This window comes from Carassius auratus, chromosome 14 (assembly GCF_003368295.1).
Source record: "Carassius auratus strain Wakin chromosome 14, ASM336829v1, whole genome shotgun sequence".
In the NCBI taxonomy this organism is placed as follows: Eukaryota; Metazoa; Chordata; class Actinopteri; order Cypriniformes; family Cyprinidae; genus Carassius; species Carassius auratus.
This window is the reverse complement of record NC_039256.1, coordinates 30020117-30041269: the sequence shown is the minus strand read 5'-3', so window position 1 is coordinate 30041269 and position 21153 is coordinate 30020117. Positions and strand designations below refer to the sequence as shown.

General features: G+C 37.2%; 1 protein-coding gene and 1 long non-coding RNA gene across 5 annotated transcripts; one reads left to right on the top strand and one right to left on the bottom strand.

Moving 5' to 3' along the window:
- Positions 1-1141: 1141 nt before the first annotated feature.
- On the bottom strand, positions 1142-13949 carry LOC113114279 (matrin-3-like). 3 transcript variants are annotated; one of them, XM_026281165.1, is made up of 21 exons: positions 13813-13949; positions 10493-11378; positions 10052-10113; positions 9675-9713; positions 9484-9587; positions 9182-9243; positions 8321-8437; positions 8071-8196; positions 7832-7993; positions 7414-7538; positions 6748-7324; positions 5899-6019; positions 5747-5766; positions 5522-5644; positions 5132-5260; positions 3402-3524; positions 3187-3317; positions 2760-3087; positions 2036-2189; positions 1650-1765; positions 1142-1467 (listed from the first exon to the last, which is right to left on the bottom strand). In XM_026281165.1, the coding sequence occupies exons 2-21, from the start codon at positions 11255-11257 to the stop codon at positions 1414-1416; spliced, it is 3438 nt and encodes a 1145-aa protein (XP_026136950.1). In that variant the 5' UTR covers positions 11258-11378; positions 13813-13949; the 3' UTR covers positions 1142-1413. The 3 variants fall into 3 exon arrangements, with proteins under 3 accessions (XP_026136950.1, XP_026136952.1, XP_026136951.1); XM_026281167.1 differs by having other exon boundaries at positions 2796-3087; XM_026281166.1 differs by having other exon boundaries at positions 10493-11266; positions 13813-13915.
- Positions 13950-15670: 1721 nt separating this feature from the next.
- LOC113114535 (uncharacterized) lies at positions 15671-17259 on the top strand. 2 transcript variants are annotated; one of them, XR_003293760.1, is made up of 3 exons: positions 15671-15693; positions 16619-16653; positions 17066-17259. It is a non-coding gene; the product is annotated as an uncharacterized LOC113114535 (long non-coding RNA). The 2 variants fall into 2 exon arrangements; XR_003293759.1 differs by lacking the exon at positions 15671-15693 and adding an exon at positions 15849-15871.
- Positions 17260-21153: the final 3894 nt, after the last annotated feature.

Sequence of the window (21153 nt, the reverse complement as noted above, 5' to 3'; positions counted from 1 at the left end):
AGGTCACACCTTTTTATATATATATATATATATATATATATATATATATATATATATATATATATATTCATCCAGCATAACCCTTTTTGGAACTATACAGCTCGGATGTAAACAATGTCCCATGTTGCATCGTAAACACATAAAATCTGTCGTAAAATGCCCATAGATCAAGATTCAATTTATCAAAAGGGTTTAACATTTTTATGGATAATAGGTAACAGATAAAAAACATGCACATAGTGCTACAACCTGAATAAAACTGATCTTTAAACCATATAAATATAACGTTTACTTCACATTTTTCATAACTTCCTGGAAATGCACCAAAACACCATCACATAATTAGTTACCAGTCCAGAGTGCGCCTCTGGAAAATGTGAGAGCAGCAACTATGCTGGCCAAAAATTTAAGATTAAGTAAATATTTGAACAAATTCAAATATTTACAATTCATTTTAATACATAAATAAAAAATAAAAAAAGTGCCTTCCTTCTCAAATGCTATTGAGGTTTAACGTTCCAAAACATTAGAAAAAGTAGCAGAATTTACATAGCAGTTAGTTTAATACATAAAAAAAAATGTAAAAGGTGTGCATTATAATTGAGACCTAGATGAACAGTTTATGGTTGTTTTTATGACTATGTCATTCTCCTGAAATGCTATTCACGCTAGAAAAAAAAAAAAAAAGTGTATACCAATATCGCATGTAACTTTAGAGACAGTGAAGCCTTTATTCACCCCCCGGAGCCGTGTGAGGGACATTTCATTACAGATGCGTGACCTTTATTTCACGTCTTCTGAACTGCTGACAACAGACACCATGTTACCCAATCGAAAGGCTTGGAAGAGCAAGGACCATTTTTAATACAACTCCGATCGGATTTGTCTGATAGAAAAGTCACAAACACCTACGATGCTTCGAGGGCGAGTAAAACATGGATGAATTTTCATTTTTGGGTGAACTAACCCTTTAAATGATATACCAGAGAAATTGATTTTCACAAAAAGGTTTACCTTGTTGTGACTAACTCATTAGCAGATTTAATGCATGCTCTGACTACATAAATAGGGCCATGAATAGGTTCTCCTTTCCAAGAATACTAATTAAATAGAAAAAAAAAACAATATTAAAGAGTCAGAGTCTGAGGAATGCTGAAATTTAATAAAAGAAAGGGAAAAAATACAGCTGTAGGAGTAGCGATTAAGGTGTAAAATGTGTTAAAACTACACATCTAAATCTCTATAACAGAACAGGCAGGAATATGATTTATGAATTTGTCATCTTTCATTACTACTTTAAAAAGAGCGAAACCTCAGTCTAATCTTTTTTAGAAAAAAACAAACAAACAAAAATTCACAGAAAACACCAACATAGCACAAGGGACATATTAAGAGATGCTCCAGCTGAATGGTTCATTTCTTCGCTCCATTACTCTGTGCTTTGGCCTTCTCCTTTTCCAGATATTTCTGTTGATAAAAAGAACATTTGTTTCAAAAAGAACCAAAAATGTCCATGTAATAATTCTGATATTTACTAATAACAAAGTCAAAGTAATACATAATCTAGACCTGTCCTTTTCTGACATCTTATGTTTTTACAGTTAGTGCATTACAAGTGACGTGATGATGAGATGCAAAGAAATGGTGACCTTAAGCTTATCGTAGTGTGCTTGGCTGCTGCAGTGGATCTTCTTTGCGGTGTCTTCATTCGAGTAAAACAGGAAGCAGACTCTGCAGTAATATCCCATCTTCACAAACTCCACACCTGAGACGGGTGGAACGGGATTCATTAATGAGACTCCTTACAAACGATCTATCAGGACTATATTACACAAATAGTGACAAAAAAAAAGTCAGGGCACATCAGGTTTTTATAAGACATGCATCGATTAATTTAAAGCATTTAGCAGCAAATCCCAACTTATTTATTGCCATATATTAGTGTGATTATTTCATTTCACGTTCTTGAACAAGACTCGATCCACAGGTTTGTTACGTCAAACTTATTTCTTTGCAAAAACCAAAGCCATCTTACCCACTGGGACCTTAGGATCATATGCTTCAAGAGTAGCATGGCTAGTGTCAAGCTTTATTTCAGATGGTGTTGTTGTAATGGGTTTTTCCTCAGTCGTCTTCTCGCTCTTCTCTGATTCAGGGGGAGTAGCTTCAGTCTCTTCATCTTGTGGCTCCTGGGAAAAGAAAAGCAGTAGATAAATCAAGTACATACTGTTGGGAGCATTTTGAAAACTATTATATCTACTTTTTATCCATTTTATCAAAATACGACTCCATAATCTATAAAAAGCCAATCCCTGTTGTTCTCTGATGTTCTCAAAATCCACCCATATATTTGTTCATAACAGTTTTGGCTTATAAACACTGCCTTGATATGTGCATATTTTTCTCTTGTTGCAGATGCGACAACCTTTTAACTGGAGGAAGAGTTATTATGGATGATGGACCATAATAAAGTAGTAATAAATGTTTTGATGGATTTGTTTTTTTGCAAGCATGAAGCTTTTGCTTTACAAGGTGTTAATTGATGAAGTGATGTTTTCATCAGCTGTTTGGACTCTCATTCTGACGGCACCCATTCACTGCACAGGATCCAATGATGAGCTAGTGATGTAATGCTAAATTACTCCAAATCATTTCCCATGAAAAACTAACTCATATACCTTTTAAATGTCCTGAGGGTGTGTTTCAGTAAATTTTCATTCTATTAAAGGCAGAGCTCATTCATAAATAAGATTGCTAACCTCATCCAAAAGGGAAGGACTAATGAGGTCACTCACAGTCTCCATATTCTGGTGCTCTGATGTTTCTTTGCTTTGTTCCTCCTCTGGCTCGCTCATCACTTCAGGAACCGTTTCTGCTGGAACATTTTGGCTTTCCTTCTCTTCCTGGCTCTCCTCTTTCTCAGCTTTATCAGTGACCAGCTCTTCCACCTTCATCTTCTTGACAGAAGGCTCTTCCTCTTTCTTATTCTTACTTTTGCCAGAGGAGTTGCTCTGTGTCTCAGGCTCTCTGGAGTGCTCCCTCTTGAGCGGCCGTTTCTCCTCAGGCTCTGGGTTTGGAGGTCTGTGTCTGGGAGAAGATTATATTGTCAAAAAAGATGCCGTGCAACATTCTTTGAGAAAAAAAAAAAAAAAAAAAAAAAAAAAGGAATCTGAATTTAAAACTGACCCATTTTTGAGTTGCTTGTATTTTCTGCTCATGTAGACAAGCAGTCGTTTGCCTTCAAATTTAGGTCGATTTTCCTTGTAGGTTTCTGCCATTTTCTCAGCATCTTCCCATCTTTCCATCTCAATGAAGCACTGAGCAAAAATACCACAGATATTTTGAACACCATATTTATTTTGATTATGTATCCGCCAGAAAGTGTAAAATTTTGACATTACCTCACTGCGTATTCGGTTCAGAAAGTATCTCTTAACTTTTCCAAATGGTTCTGCGATTTTCAGAATTAAGGCATCTGAGCCTTTGAAGGATGGAATATTACGAACGTAGATGACTCTGCCGCTCTGTAGACATTACACATAAACCGTGTTAGATTCTGCTCCTTTTAGATTCAAAGGCAGTATTCCCGGAGAGTTACAGGGATAGTTCACCCAAAAATTTATCTTTGCTGTTGATTTTCTCACCCTTAGGACATCCTAGATGTAGTTTTTTTATTTCTCAGTTGAGCATTAAAGATTTCATTTTTATTTTATTTTTTTGCTGAAATGTGCAAGGTAGTGGCTGTCTGTTTTTTGAGTAAAAAAAAAAAAACAATACAAAAATCAGGGACTCATGACACTATATTGAGATCTTAAGTGAAACGATCAGTCTGTTCAAGAAATTGATAATTATTTACAACATTATTACCTGTAATCACGAGCCTCAGGAAACAGGGAAATCTGATTATTTCCCACAAACAAATACTACTCATATTTTGCACAGACTGTACAATGCTCAAGCTATTACACTGTAAATGGTCTAACGTTGTTACTGTACAACACAGAGTAAACTATTTCTATAAAAATATTGTTGCACTACTGATAATTTGTATAGGATACATTTACAATGCTATTGTACACTCAACCAACTTTATTACCAGTTCTTTCGTTGCTGCTGTTCATAATGTATATCTACAATCCTTCATTGCAATCCTATTCATATTCTGCTTAATATTGTTCATAGCAACTCCACTGTACATTCTGTAAATCATAGCTTCGCTTACTCTGCACTTAGTTTGATGCTAACTGCATTTCATTAGCTCTGTAGTTGTACTCTGCATATTGACTTTAATAAAGTTGAATCTGATCTAAGATATCTAATCTTTCTTGAAGTCGGTTTACCTAATCATGCAATGAAGCCACGTATACCTAATTATCATTAAAGTACCCACCAGTTATGTGAAGTGGATGTTTTACACATCTCAAACACATGAAGTCAAAAAACTGCTCTTCAACAGCTCACCTTTTTCATAAAACCTTAATTTTTTGCATGCGCATATGAGCGGCTCACCCCTGACAGCAACATAGTGTTGGCCCAGATCGGGCCCGCATGAAATCCATGTGGCCAGATATGCCTGTATTTTGGCTCATTTCCAGTCTGAGTGACTGTCAGGCATCTGGAAGTGAGTTTTGGATAACTAACTTGTACATCTGTGCTGCTTGAGCCGCAAACGGTTTCAGATGATTTGTCTGACTTGATGAACTGGTTTAACAAGTCCACCAAAACAAAACTAACACAAAAAGGGTAAAAAAAAAAATAAAAAAAATAAATTGACTCTTGCAATCAGACATCACTCTGGAACATTTAACCGAGGCTCTGGATTACAGATATTAATGTAAATAGTGATCAGTTTCTTGCACAGACAGATTCATAAGAATCAAATATATCGTAATGAGCCAGGGGTATTAGTTTAGTTTCCCTTGATTTGATTTTCTTATTCTTAAAAGACAGGCAGCAGCTGACTTGAACACTATGAATCAGCAAGGAGTGCAGTTATAGCTAAAAATCTTCTTTACTGTTTTACTGAATAGAAAAAACACTTACCAACATCTTGGATGGTCTAAAGGGTGAGTAAATTAACAGCAAGTTTTAATTTTGGGTAAACCATCCCTTTAATAAGCCCAAGTCTTACCTGGATGGTTGGATAGGATTGTGAATGATAGACCTTCACAGGCTTTCCACACACAGATGGCATGACATTTCCACTGTAGAAATTAGCCATCGCTTTTGCCTCTTGTTCACTGGAGAGCTCCAGAAAGGCCTAACACAGAGCACCAAAAAACAACAACCTTCAGGCTATTTGAGCATAATTCATTGAACACAGACTGCTCTTTGGTTTATAGCAGAGAGGAATGACAGAAACACTCTCTCCAGCCAAATTGCACTATATTACACAGCCTTTCAATGCAGAATAAACACTTATACACATTAAATAATCTAGCATTGATTTTTGGATGGCACAAATTTTGGGAAAGCTACAGCAAAGTGAGGTACTATTCAGGACACATCTGGGAGCGGTTACCTCAGGCCTCACATCCAAAACCAGGTGCCGCACCACTTTACCAAATGGCTTTGCAAGAGCAAGGACTTCATCCAGATAACCGTAGCCACGTTTAAACCCAACGACATTCACAACTCTCAATCCCTACAATTAGAGGACATACATTAATATCCAACACAATCAGTACATCAATGTACAGACAAGTTGCAAATAAATTTTCCAGTATACAAGCAATAAGTGACTTACTCCATTATCCTTGTAGCTTCCTGAAACATACAAGATAAGAAGATGCATCATTTAAATGGACTTACTACAGAAACAAAAACAGTTTAATCTTTAATTTAACAACTTATAACTAATTTAACACTAAAGCCACTGTCATTGCTCAAGAGCAGTACCTGATGTGTTTTTAGCTTTGGACTTTGAGTCTTGTTTGTCAGCGTCCTCGTCCTCTGCTAGCTCATCAAGAGTCACAAACTCATCCATGTTCTCAGGAAAATCAGTTTCGCTTTGACCCTCCTACAAGCAAATACAGAGTCAATAGAAATGCAGGTCAAATGAGTGCAAAACATGCAATTTATATTAGAGGAGTATTTCACCCTAAAAAAGAATATATATATGCTGTGATGAATAGTGATCAGGACTGGTCAAGCTCCAAAGACGACCAACATTAATAAAAATGGTTCATACAACTGTACAGCTGTAGAAGACTTGGAATACAACAGATGAGATGTATGGACTATAAAAAATACAAATAAAAAATGGTTGAAAGTGCAATAGACTGAGCGCCACTTGTAGCCAATCACCAGTCAGGGGCGTGTCCACTCATCAAGGGGGAGGTGCCTGATACAAAGCATGTTATGGTGGAAAAGCAGTAAAAGGACATTCCCAGAGGTCCCCTGAAGTTAAAATGCAGATTTTGCAAATTCAAGAAGATTGGTATATTATAATTTAATTTAAAACAAAGTAATACTTTTTTTTTGTTTTAGTCATTTCTGACAACCACGGTGGCAAGCTTTTTACTGTAAATGTAACACTATTTTTTACTGCATATTTTTAATAAAGCTGTTTTGGTCCTTTTTGGAGACTGACAACCACTGGAAACTCTACGCTTTTGTCGTGTGGAATATATCTACATTAATACTTCTTCATGTTTAAGAGTAAACAACAATTGGAATTTTTTAAGAACCATCCCAGCAACAAAGAATTATACAGAGGCATTTCAGAATATATGCCAAAGGTCCTGCCTGCTCTGCATTGTCCTCTTCAGCACCCTCATCTTCAGGCTGTTCTTCATTCTGTTCCTCGAGGTCTTTAGGATGACCAGATGTGTCCTCCTCCTGCTCTGCTTCAGATGCTGCAGGTTCCTCCACCTCAGTCTCTTCTTGTTTTTCGTCAGAGTCCTCTTGGTTCTCTGCGGTCTCGGCATCATGGGAGTCATCTTTGGCTTGCTGCGCTTCAGGGTCCTCCCCCTCCTCCTCATTCTCCTCCTCTACATTGGTGTTGTCTATATCTTCCTGCTGTTGGGTGGCTTGCTCTGGATCACAGGAGGTTTCGACATCTTCTGCATCTGCTTCTTCAAAACCCTCTTCGTCTCCATCACGTGCTTCCATAACATCAGCATCTTCATCTCCAGACCCACCGCCCAGCGCTTCTACTTCCTCAGGCTTTGGTTGCTCTTCTTTCTCAACAGAGCTTCCTTTGGATCTGGATGTAGAGGAGGACCTCTTGGTCCTCGATGAAGGTTTATCACTTGTTCTGCTGCTAGTGCTGCTCTTACGGGGAGGTGCTTCCCTTGGTTGATCGCCTTTGCCTGGTGGGACCCTGGAACATCAAGCACATTTACAGCACATTTGATTTTGCTTTCTTTTTAAAGTCGTAAATGGTTTCTCTGGACAGGAAGGACAACTTACGTTAGAGTCTTATACTTTGTGCAGATGTTCAGTCGAATGGATCTTTTACTGATAGTCAAAGGATTGATGGTGTAGTACTTCACCAACATCTCTGCATCCTCAGGATTGCTCAGCTGCACAAATGCCTGTTTTAAAATAAGTCGAAGTGAGAAAAAGCTCACAACTGAGCGTGAATATCAAATATCCAGCGTTTTTGCAATATAAGGCCAAAAACTTTTCATGGGAGCTTTCTGTGTAATCTGATTAGTTTTGCAATCCCTCCATGCCCTGCGACTTGCAAGCAGGAGATTACTAGGTCAGAGATAATAAAATATATATATATATTTGGGGGATAATTTTGGGTAGTTTTACTCAGTCCCTAAAAGAAACCCATGAAACAGGACATATTTTAAAGATGCATGCTGCATATGTAACTTACCTCATCATTCAGAAAGAGATGCTTCTCAACCGTGCCAAATCTACGAGCTATTGTGAGGAGCTCCATTTTCTTCTCACCACCTCGTGGTAAATTGGAGAAAAACACCACCTGGCTGATGCCTCTCTTCATGGGCCTAGTTTCTCTGTCCGACCTTCCACTTTTCTTTATCGATAACGCAAATAAGATTTAGCCGACTGGTTGATTTGTAGAACTTCTACTCTTAAAAAAAACATTCTTACCTCAATAACCATCAGTTCCTTTGACAAATAAATGTGTATCTCTTTCCCATGCAAAATGGCAGGTTTACGCTGGTAATAATTGGCCATGGCCAAAGCCTCTTCATGAGTCTGCATCTCTAGGAAAGCCTTTGAAAAATACAATAAACAATGAATGTAATAAAATTTATGCACTCAGAACAGATACTAATTATGGGCATTCACATTCCAAAATGAGGTCAAATGACTTCATTCAAATATGTACAGGTACTACCTTGTTCTTCAGTATCAGATTTTCACAGATGGTGCCAAAGGGTTTTGCCAGGGCAAACAGGCTGTTTGGAGACATCGGCTTCCTTTCGTATTTTGCGACGACCACCCTACTTCTTATCTGAAACAAACACATTAATAAGTGTACAAACACTAATATAACCAATCCACTTAATCAAGACCTAAAAAAAAATGTCCTGTTTATATATACACCAGTATGTTAATTGGAGACACATTTCAATGCTACACAGTTTTAAAGGTGCAGTATTTAATAGACACCTAGTTGTTGAAATGGGTACTGCATTTCAAAGCACTAAAGAGTCATTTCTCCTGCAACCTCCTCCTCAGACACGACACTTACAAAGGTTGCCAGATTGAGGACGCTCTAAAGAAATTAGTGCAACTGACAGCAAAAGGCAACAAGTCTTGTACTGTAACTTGATGAGTTGATTTATCCACATATAATATTCCACTGGTCATAGAGATTTTTAGATGGATGCAGAGACTTTTTAGGTTGGCTAGAATCTGTGATCTCTGACCCAGTTTGTTTGAAAGCTTCCATGGGTGCAATACCCTGTGTTTTCAGCAAACTGAAAGCACAGTGTGTTGAAATACTACTGATTAAAGTGGTAGTGGGCGGAGTCACACAGACCAAAACAAAAACAGACATTTCGACACAGAACACACATTTTTTAAAATATAATAACTGACTGTAGCATTGTTTTTCAGAGAAACAAGTATGTGAATTTAAAATGTATCCTAAATATCTGATACCATATGGTATTTGTATGCTTTAGCACAATTATATTCTATACAACACCTTTAACATCACAACAAAAACAAAAAATTTTCAGTACATTATTACCTTGGGTGGTACTGTTGAATACGACGTCATTTTACTTGTCATTCCCATACTGGAATCAGATCCTGAAAAAAGTTATAAGATTTTTAACCGACCCAAATTAGCCAATGCATCACATGACAATGTTTTGTCATCTTCCAAGTAAACTGTACTGTTTTTGTTAATCAGTGAAACCCACAGAAGACATTTACATTACAGACTGCCCTCAAAGACACAGAATAAAAGTAGATTGCTGATTCAGGAAAAAGATTGTTGAAAGTAATTGCTTTAGACCAGACTGCATCCTCTCTCACAGATGTATTTACCCCAGCTGGAGCTCATCCCTGTTCTTTGTAGACCGGCACCAATTGGAGCCGCCCCCAACAAGCCATCCGATCGACTTTTCGTTTCAAGGGAAAGGGACGTTGACCTGAGAAGAATTTATTTTTAATGCTCTAATGCCACTATTTTATTCATTAAAAGCAGGGTGCATCACACTTATGAAAGTACTACTTACTTGCGACTGGAGGGCAATTGAGGGTCCCAGTCTGGGTACCTATAAAAACAACAGGAAACAGTTTGCAGGTCCTTTTGAATTGCTGAGCTCTAAATGTTTAACACTGCAAAAGCAACCATGTGTAGAAGTCTTAAATTGCAACTTAATGCACTAGAATTCGATACGATATCGAAGGCTACATTCAAAACAACAACAAAAAAGTAAAAGGTTTTTTATATTTGCTTTTTATATTACGAGTAAGCTGATGAGTGCATTTAAATATCTACAATGTTAGAGTCACTATCTTTATGAATTTGGAGGGGTCTACTTTCATTGATTCGTGGTGACAAACTGAATTGCTTCATAATTTCTTTTAACCCTCTTTTAAACAAACTTACATTTGCAGAAGGAGTTTGCGGTTTTCAGAGTGGCGAATCCCATTTGTGTGTTGAGTCCATTCCTTCACAAATACAGGAAGAGAGGGAACAAATTATCTTAAAGTAATTTAACTACATTGCTTGCACATGCTGTGAGATCTAAACAATTCAAGGCTTGACAAAGTGGCTCAGAACTAGCTTGACAAGTTACCCTTTTTTTGACTAAAAGTACGAGCAACAAAGGAGTACTGGTATGGACCAGAAAAGAGATCTACATTCTAACTGTCCTAACTGAAGCCAAGCATGACGACCAAGAAGTCAGTAATACAGCTAACAACAGTTCATGTCCAATTTTGTTTATTTAAATGCAACAAATGATGTTTAAAGAGGGTCTTCTTCAATAAGCAGGACTCAAGAAGAAAGAAGTGTGTGTGCAGAAGACAAGCGGCTTGAATTACTCACCATGACAGAGTGCACATCAAAATCACAAAGGGAGCACAGATGGGGAAACATGAGGGGCATGACTCCCAAGAAATCCTGCACTTTTCCCTGAGACGGGGTGCTCATCCTTCTGTGCATGAACATGTCGTCAGATGCCGATGACGTCGACATGCCAAGGCTGCGGTAGGAGTCATGGGAAAGATCAGAATACTGGCGGTCTCTGCCGCTACCGCTGCTGTAATCTAACATGTCGTATCCACGACCAGACGAGTCTTGTGTGGAGGTATAACCGAAGTCGCCTTGCGAGCGGCTTTGAGCCTGTCCTCCGGAACGGTCCAATCTTCCACCCTGCGAGCTGCCCCAATCGTCTCGGCCGCCTCTGTATGAAGACTCAGAAGAAAGGGTTGACATGTCGCCAGACATGCGGCGGCCGGCTTCCATCTTGCGGTTCTTTAGTTGCATGATAAGATGGGGCAAGGTCTCCACACTGATGTTCTCCTCTGGGACCTGCGCCAGCGCGTCCAAATCGGTGGGCGACAGGCCTAGGCTGGCGAACAGTTTCATGGTATTGCTAATGTGGCTGCCTGCTCGGCGGGAGAGCTGAGAGTCATGGTCTTTTCCATCCCCTCCACCCAAACCAGACATGCCATGAGACTGGGAAGACGAGCCGTAGGGGTCCGAGTGTGTCTCACCCATACTAAAGTTCAAAGTCTCTGCGGCTGCCAAAAGCCCACGGCCAACAGCAAAGCCTTTCTGAGCATCATCACTGGTCAGTTTCTGGGACATGACGGCACTCTGGACGAGTAGAAAAAGAGAGGAACAAAGCGAATCAAAAAGTCCCCAGAAGGACAATCCGTCGATTTAAGCCTGGATCGATAAAAGAGAGCTCCTCCAGAATGAAACAGGTCTGCAGAAACACAATGGAGCAATGATTTCTAGCATGCTCGCGAAATGATTAGCAGTGGCATAGGAAAGCAAGACAGTGAGCTCCACAAATCCATACAATGCAAGTAACAGAAGTCAAAATTATTTACAAATGACAGTGGATAGTTTGGTACACTGACCAAATAGACCATAAAATGAAGATTTATAAGTACCATGAAGAGTAATTTATTGGGAAAGTACAATAGAGCTTTGAAGAAAAAAAATATCAAATTTAGATCCTTAAATGTGGATGGGAAAGACAGGGAAAGCATTGAAGTCTCTTGGTCAGGAGAGAACCAGGGAGAGATAGTGTTCATGCCTTTAAGTTGTACTGCATGACCAAAAACTACAAATCAGAAATCCATGAACGGAACAAATTTAACCGAATCAAAGCTAATCAACTTTAGCACTTAAATAATTTGGCATCAAGAGGTCTTGATAACAGCCAATAGTTGGGCTCAAGTGAAACACATGGGGTGCAAAGAAAGCACAGGATTTTCTGAACAAGATATGCATCTCCATCCAAAGAAAAGTGAAAATTTACACATTAACTGTGATTTCAAACTGTAGTGTTTGTAATGGTAAAGATGGTATAAAAATGTCAAAAATGGGAAATATATATATATATATATACATAATGGTGTCTCACTTGACAAGCTATTTATATTTCTATTATTTTATTCAGAAGGTTGTCATCTCTGTTTTTGGAAAGCTGAAATGAGAAAAGTGTGTCTTATAAGACAGGCAGAAATGTACAGTATCAGTATTAGTATAAAACCAGTGGTTACGGTGCGGCCAAACACCAAAAATAGACCAATAATAAATAAAAAAAACACAGAAAAAGCATACGTTTTGATGAACCGTATAAATGAAAGTTTCACATGGACGTGAATAATCAAAAACAGCAGGCACTATATGTGAGAAAAAGGTAAATCAAAAACAATTTAAAAAAAGAAGAGCATTTAACAATTCTTCAAAGTCTTAACTTTGCTGAAAAAAAATTGCTGTTTTTGTAGCAACAATTTGTTATGGAAGAATATCACATAAAACTGCATTAATAAAGCCTAATGTTTTTTTATCATTTGTAATATTTTGTAATCATTTTATAAAAGCAATACAACATTCAGGTTGATGAGGTACATTTTAAGTCTAATGCAATCTAGATTTATATTTTTGCCAAATCTTAGAAAAGTAATAGAAGATTTTATCTTTTAAAGTTTGAGGAAAGGAACTGGGTTCCAGAAGTAAAAATCCCCTTCCAAATGAAAGGGAATTAATTAATAAAGATAATTACAAACTGTTACAAACCTACTTAAATATTTCATTTTACATTATTATTATTTCATTTTCATACTGGTTTTGCAGTAATTCATAGGGTTACAGTTAATTCCCTTTGAAGCCTGTAAATATAAAGTCCTGTACCTTTTTGCCGTTTCTCAAATCCTGTTCTCCTTCAAATCAAAGTTTGTTATGCTGTTGTTCACCTCGTTTGTTTAATTCATGGCAAGAGGGAAAAGACTATTCCTTAAAAATGGCCGCTGAAAGAGTGGAGAGGAACTCCTTTCACATTCTGAACATGAGAAGTGGAAAGGGTCTGTATGCATGTATTCTTATGTTTTAAGACTTTCGGAGCTGTAATGCAATGCAAACTGATGACAAGACCAGAGAGGATTGGTGGAAAGATAAGAACAATATGGTACAACTAGGCATTCAAATAGCAACAGCTGATAAGATTTGAACGTTTTATGGCATTACTGAAGACTGATTAAGTTAGTTTGATATGATATGAATTAGTAAAGAAAATATATCAGCACAGTGGAAGTCAGAACTGGAACGGGGCATTAAAAAAAGGCAGAGTATTTATACAACACTAATGTGTAAATATGACAATGGCACTACTATCCAGATTCAGTGCAGGTTAAAGAAATACAGAGAATGTCTTGGACAGAAACCTTACAAGTGTTAAAGAGATATCTCACATCAAAAACACATCGAAACGAGGTCGTTTACCGCTTTAAATATGGAAAGTGTCAGCTGAGCATCAATCCGATGCTACGATAATAACATTCTTCTCGTTTTAGGACCGCTAACATTAACCGCGAAACTGTGTAAAAACGTTATTTAGGCGAATCACGTAACATTAACGTTAAGCTTAAATCCAAGCAAACATCCGCCTTTAAACACAAAACTTGGACGAATTATGTTGATTAAAAACAAAAACGAAACAAAAAGAAAAGAAAAACAATAAAAGGCCACGGGTCTTCGTTAACGTTAAACGTGCACAAGACAAGGCCCTAACGTCACACCGCGATCTTTAAACGAGTAACTCTGCAGCTCGGATTAGCTATAGTCTGTACTTAAAACACAAAACGTATAACATCATATCTGTCATTAAAATGCACCGTGTTTCTACTTACATTTTTTTTTTTTTCCCAACCTCTGGGTTGAAGTCCTTAACGTCGAACGGAGTGAAACGCGATCAACTGCTAGAGCAACTGCGCACAACGTGAAGGCGGAAATGACTACGAAGGAGTTCCTCACTTCCGATATGAATTACAAAATAAAAGCCCTTAATAGTTTTCCTTAAAACGAATATCACACTTCTAAATACCTAGACGCCTCATTGGCCGCTTTGAGCCGTTGCCGCGATACGTCAACGCGTCCGCCATGTTAGTGAGGGCTAGACTCGACTGCCTTAAAACAAATTAAAGTACGTTAAACGGGGGAGCTGCGGTTTTTACTGAATAAAAACACGATAACGTTCACATTTATCAACCTATTTCAGAGGTTTGTGATCTACGTGCAGTTAAACATTTTTTTGCCTCCAGTTATTTAGTTAAATTTGGAAAATTATTAATTGAAAACTCACATTTGTCTCACTTGTTGATTTCGTTGATTTTTTCGGTTTACAAATCTGTTAATTTAGTATAACTGTAACATATTCATTTAATGTAATTTGAAGGTACATTACGTAGTTGTTTTATTGCTTTCTCTGAGATCAATCCCAACATTTTTCTTTCTTTTTGTTTCTCTTTTTCTTGTGTCTCAGGTCAGAACACAGCTCATTCCCTTTGAAATACTGGGATAAAATCTAAATAATACATCTTTAAACACTAATAATTTACTATCGTTTAGAAAATTGAATAAAACAAGTAAATACAAATCAAAAAGTGACACACTTGTAGTCTGCTTTTCATTTTGATTGCACTATAGATGAACTCCACAACAAATAATAACATGTAACTGATGAGGCTATGGATCCAGTGAAAATGAAAATATGCACTGGTACAGTGCACAGTAGAAATATAGTAAAGTGATATTTTATATTAAAAAGTAGGCTATATGTAGTACAACTTAAAGTAAAGTGAATAATATGAAAAGCGAGTAGCTACAATGGTACCATAACATGTGATATAATACATTTACAATAGCATAAAATTATATGTATAATACGAATAATCCCAGCCGGCACATGACCGACCTTCAACGTTGAAATATGGTTGAAATAAGGTCAGTTGTGGTTTCAACGTTGAAACAACGTTGATTCAACGTTTAAAGCTGAATGGTTGAAAAACATCCAGCACATGACCAACTTTCAATGTTGAAATATGGTTGAAATAAGGTCAGTTGTGGTTTCAACGTTGAAACAACGTTGATTCAACGTTTAAAGATGAACTGTTGAAAAACTTCCAGCACATGACCAACTTTCAACATTGAAATATGGTTGAAATAAGGTCAGTTGTTTTAATGAAACAACGTTAAAAATGTTTAATGCTAAATGGTAGAAAAAGGTTAACAAGCTTTTAAATTATTTATATTAAATTATTTAAATTAATTATTATTTTAATAGCATTTAAAAATATTTTAGTCATGATACCTATTCTAAAATCTAAAGGTATATGTTAAATATTATCATCATTAACAACAATAAAACTATACATTTCGCTGCTTTATCACACTGAAACAACTCCCATTGGTAGTTTTATTTTATTACTTCTATCATGATTGGTTAATCTGGCTGTCATTCAGGAAACTGGACAATGAATCGGTTCGCGCTTTTCTACATTTAAAAATATGACCGTTGTTGTCGTCTTTCTGTGAGTGAGGCGGCTAACTGTGAGCTGCTGCTCGTTATAACTGACTGCTCGGTCGGTCCCGAATTATTTCATATTTGCCTGTACATTTTTTATTTATTTTGAGCGAATTTGAGTCGTGACCTGTCAATGGAGTACAAAAACTGTGAACACAAGAAAGGTCAGGTGTTCTGCGAGGTCCTGAAAACATCCTGTCAAAATGAGGTAAGAAAATCGCTAACTTTATCTTTATTATCTTTTGAAAATAGTAAAGTATTACCAGAGTTTACAAATGGGTAGTTAAAAGGACATGTAACCTGCAGATAAATAAATACCCGTGTGTCTATTTTTGCATTGCTTTATCACAGCTGATCAAGTTAGATGCTCACCTAATGTGTTACTGGTGAGTTATGTGTTAATGTCTGTCTTTTAGAGATTTTCCCATATTTTCCTGATATGAATCCCATGCATTAGGTGTGTTATATATGTTTGTATTCTTATAATAGTTTCAAAGTGTTTTCTGCCACATATAAGTGCAAATGTCGTTATTTAAATAAAATAATTTTAATGAATTAATGAAAATGAAAAAAAAAAAAAAAAAAGGATTGTTTAAAGCCATGGTTCTCAAAGTGTCAGGCCCCCTCTAGTTGTTATGCAGGTGAATCACTAAATTAAACTAATTAATGTTAATACATTTTAACTTAATCTTTGAGTAAGTTTTTTTTTTTGCACATTTAAGTATGTTACAGTTAAAGTACAGTACAGTTTTGTAACTTTTGTTACATAATTACATTTAAAATTAAATTTTAATTTAAACTTTTTTTTTTCATTTACCTGTGTATGTAAGCACAGTTGTAGTGTTAATGTTCAAACTGTATTTACCATGGTAAAGTGTCTGACAATTAATTTTCTTATTAGAATAAAACTGCCTCATTTTTTTAACTGTAGACCTGTAGCTGAATAGTTTGGCCTACTACGCTGCTGAAATGTAATGTTGGTCATTATGGTGCAACTTAATATTTAATAACAAATATTTTCTGAAGTGGTACTTATAAAAAGTTTGAGAATCAATGGTTTAAAGAAATGGTATAATATGAAATCCTGCTTTTTAAGAACTTTTCAGTAAACCATTTCTTCTTTCCCCTTGTAGAGTCATCAAGGATCCAGCTTGTTCTTGAAACATTGGTAAGAAATTGTTCATCTGCTTCATTGCACTGCTTCAGATGCTTTGACCTTTTGTGATAGGTTTTGGTTGTGCTTAGTTTAATAAAAATGTACTGAATTTGATTTTACTTGTTTTACTACACTGTTATGTTAGTGTTCTGATTAAAACAGTGTAACTGGGGCCTCTGAAAAGACTGCTTGTGAATAATTTGTTAATATTGTACATTTTCATCTGAATACATTAAATAAGTGTTTAATGAATAGTGTTGTCCACTTTGTTTCCAACATCACTGTTACTGAACTGTAAAGTGAAAATATTGTGTGATTTATTTTGCATTCAGTTTTCAGTTAAATATATTTCACAATATCAAAGCTATTGTCAAACATTGTGAACATACCTAAACAAACTGGTTAAATCTTATGTTCCCTCCAGAAGTTTGCCCTCTGCAAGTGAACGACGCCTTGTGGTGCCATCCCAGAGAGGTTCATAATCACTCTCACGGTCCTTTTCCTGGACTGTGCCCAGCTGGTGGAATCACCTCCCAATCTCAATCCGAACTGAGAGTTTACTCATTTTCAAGAAACATCTTAAGACTCATCTTTTTCACCAGAACTTAACCAACTAATGTTAGCACTTTTCCTTCTTTTCTTGTCTTTTATATATAAAAAAAAAAAAAACCTGGCTATGCGTTCTGTACTAGACTAACTGAGACTTGTCATGGCACTTGTATACTGTTGTTGTTCGCTTGTACACCTGACTGCTTCTGTTCTTCTCATTTGTAAGTCGCTTTGGATAAAATCGTCTGTTAAATGATTAAATGTAAATGTTTATACAGGACGGTACAGAAAGTGCACAAGTGGGAGAGAGTGGAGGGGACGGCGTCAGAAAGGACCTAGCGCTGGGACACTTTCAAGGATCACCCGAAGCACAACCACACTGTATACACTAAGGCTGCTGGTTCTAACATTTTAGAGTGCCCTGCGGTAGAAATCTCATTCTGCATTCCCCACGGTAAAGAAGACACAGTCCGGGGGGGTTCTGTTAGAAATCAACTGGTGGAAGGTTCCCTTCTCGAACTGTTCAACACATTTTCACTGCACAAATGTACACAACTCTTGTAATGAGACACATTACTAAAACATGTTTTTGACAGAAACTGTAGGTTTCCACCAAAATAAAAGATCCACTGGTTTCAGTCATAAAGGTACAAGGGTTTGTCTTGTAAGTGCTGCAAAAAAATATGCATTTATGTGCCAAATTATTTCACAAAAACCTTTAAATATTATTGTATTTGGATTGTTCTACTACCTGTTTTTAGCATTACCTCCATGCATACTCTGCATAATAAAGTGTGGGATTATTTTCATCTGTTTTATACAGTATGTTTCCAAAATTAAACTGCTGTTTGACAATTTTGAGCATGTGGTAGTTTATTGAAGTTGTTTGTAAAGCCATTGCTGCCAGTCATTAGATTTTTAGCCTTGCATGTACATTGTTGATCTAAATGCCAACTAGGATCTAGGTGTATTTACACACGGTGCAAGGTACGACGGGGAAACAACGTCGTGTTATCAACGCTGATTAACTTTTCAAAATCAACACCTCATTCAGCTTTCATCCCAGGGCTGCAGCACGACCCTAATTCACCCGTAATGCAGGTAAGACGGTGAAACAGCGTCGCGATTTCAACGGTGAATCCACGTCGTGATTTCAACGTTGATCCAATTTGCAAAATCGAAAGGTTATTCAACGTTGATTCAACGTCGGGATTTCAACAGTGAATCAACGTCGTGATTTCAACCATACATCAACGTCACGATTTCAACAGTGAATCAGCGTTGTGATTTCAACCATACATCAACGTCACGATTTCAACGGTGAATCAACGTCGTGATTTCAACGTTGATCCAATTTGCAAAATCGAAAGGTTTTTCAACGTTGATTCAACCGTGGTACCTGACGTTGTTTCAACGTTGAAATGCCGGCTGGGATACCATAACATAGCGAGTCAGTTTGGGGTTCGCAAATCATTTGAGCAAATCACTTGGGGATCGCAAATAATTTCAGTCAATTTGGGAGTTCGGAGCAGATACGCAGATCATTTGAATCAGTTCGAGAGTTCAGAGCGGGTTCACGAATCATTTGAGTTAGTTCGGGAGTTCGGAGCGGTATCGCAAATCATTTGAATCATTTCGGGAGTTCGGAGCGGGATCGCAAATCATTTGAATCAGTTTGGGAGTTCGTAGCTGGTTCACGAATCATTTGAATCAGTTTGAGAGTTCGGAGAGGGTTCACGAATCATTTGAGTTAGTTCGGGAGTTCGTAGCGGGTTCGCGAATCATTCGAGTCAGTTCGGGAGTTCGGAGCGGGATCGCAAATCATTTGAATCAGTTTGGGAGTTCGTAGCCAAGGGGCAAGGAACTCGACCGGAAGTTGAAGTCGGGTGGGGGCTGCCATCTTTTAGCAGAACTTCACTTGCGTTAGCATTCCCATTGACTCCCATTCATTTTGGCGTCACTTTGACAGCGAATAACTTTACATCTGAGGCGTTTAAAGACTCAGTTTGTCCATTATTTATTTCTAAAGATACACGACAATGTATAAAGTGCTCCATTACCTTCGATGTTACATTATGGCCCCGTATAAACAGTTTTTGTAAAAAATAGGCTAACGTTTGCGTCATAACCACTCGGCTCTCTGTCGCATTACCGTACAGACAGGAGGAGAAGCTCGCAGGCAATTAACTTAATATGGCGTACTGGCGTTATATTTTAAAATACTATACAAAATAATTAATCAGAACACTTACTCCTGCTCACTCACGACAAAGAACTCCCCGCTCAAGCTCGTCGTCTCTGCAAGATTAACGATGGCAGTTTGCACGCACAACCACTTAGAAGATTTACATCTGTCAGACAGGTTGCTGACGTCGTCAAGCTTCGTTTGAGTCTGCACGTCAGAAACGGAAGTGCTAAAAAACGCTAAAACTGGGCTTCATTTCTCTCAATTGAGTTCCAATGGGGTCGCTGTGTCCATTTCTTTTACTGTCTATGTTCGTAGCTGGTTCGCGAATCATTTGAGTCAGTTCAGAGCCGGATCGCGAATCATTTGAATGAGTTCGGGAGTTCGTAGCGGGTTCGCGAATCATTTGAGTCAGTTCGGGAGTTCAAAGCGGGTTATCGAACCCTATGGTTCTATATAGAACTCCAATGAACCCTTTTTTCTAAGAGTGTTGTCCAGTGTTGGGCAGTAACGCGTTACTGTAACGCAGTTACTTTTGACAGTAACTAATACTGTAACACATTACTTTTTAAATAAATTAACTCTGTTACTGTTACCATTGTCCGTTAATTTTTAATAATATATATAATGATAATAATAATACATTTTGACTGAAGTGCAGCCTAACCTGTTTGCAGCAGCGACGCATTGTAGGATTGGTGGATAACCACTGTAAACGTGAAGACGCACTGTGGGCGTGTTTCTGTTTATTCAAGTATGTGCGGCAGTCATGGCGAGTCAAGGCGAGAGCAACACAAGTTTCTCAAAGTGGAAATATGCTCATTATTTCACTTTAGTTTTGCATAAAGACAAAAACCTTTTAGGTTTAATGTAATGTAAGCTGTGTCTTTCTGGTTCAAATGTCCTATCCTAGCCCACGAATTTCCAATCTGTGTGCTCAGATTTTGTAATCTGTAATCTCGTTTTTTTAATCTTTACCCACAAATTCATAATCTGCGCGCACACTTTCGCAATCCGTTCCCATGGATTTGTAAACTGTAGCCTACTCACAGACTCACGTAGCAAGCTCCTACATGTTAACTTACGGTTTTAATGAATATTATTATGTGGAATGAGCAAAGTGTCTTAAGTGATTCTCTGTATGTTTTTCTCATACAGGTGAAACATTGTTGAAAACATGCAGCATGTCTCTACTGTGGAGTCGCCGTCTTTCAGTCAGCTCCTTAGCATGATAACATAATTTCATTTTTAAACAGCATTTTTATACATACATATACATATGTATATGTATGTATTTATGTATGTTTCTCGAAATTGATTCTGAATAATTCAGATTGCTTTCATTTATTTATTTCAAAATGTTTTCTGTTATGTTGTCCATTGTTGATAGTTTTCATACTTAAGCTGTTAAAGGAACATTTTAAGGGCTCAACACAACAGCTTTTATGATGCAGCAGCCACTAGTTTTTCTGAATATATTATTCAGGTGTTTTGTTATTTATTTCAGAAATCCTTGTGATATACAGTCGTGGCCAAAAGTTTTGAGAATTACATAAATATTAGTTTTCAAAAAGTTTGCTACTAAATTGCTTTTAGATCTTTGTTTCAATTGTAACTGTGATGTACTGAAATATAATTACAAGCACTTCATACGTTTCAAAGGCTTTTATCAACAATTACATGACATTTATCCAAATATTTAGTATTTGCAGTGTTGAACCTTCTTTTTCAGGACCTCTGCAATTCGACTGGGCATGCTCTCAATCAACTTCTGGACC

Excerpts from the sequence above, each read along its gene's own strand:
- LOC113114279 (XM_026281165.1), bottom strand. The coding sequence starts at position 11,257 with ATGTCCCAGAAACTGACCAGTGATGATGCTCAGAAAGGCTTTGCTGTT. Across the intron at positions 3,318-3,401 it reads TGAACCGAATACGCAGTGAG|TGCTTCATTGAGATGGAAAG; the intron begins GTAATGTCAAAA and ends ATTTTTGCTCAG. Across the intron at positions 2,190-2,759 it reads GTCCTTCCCTTTTGGATGAG|GAGCCACAAGATGAAGAGAC; the intron begins GTTAGCAATCTT and ends TTCTTTTCCCAG.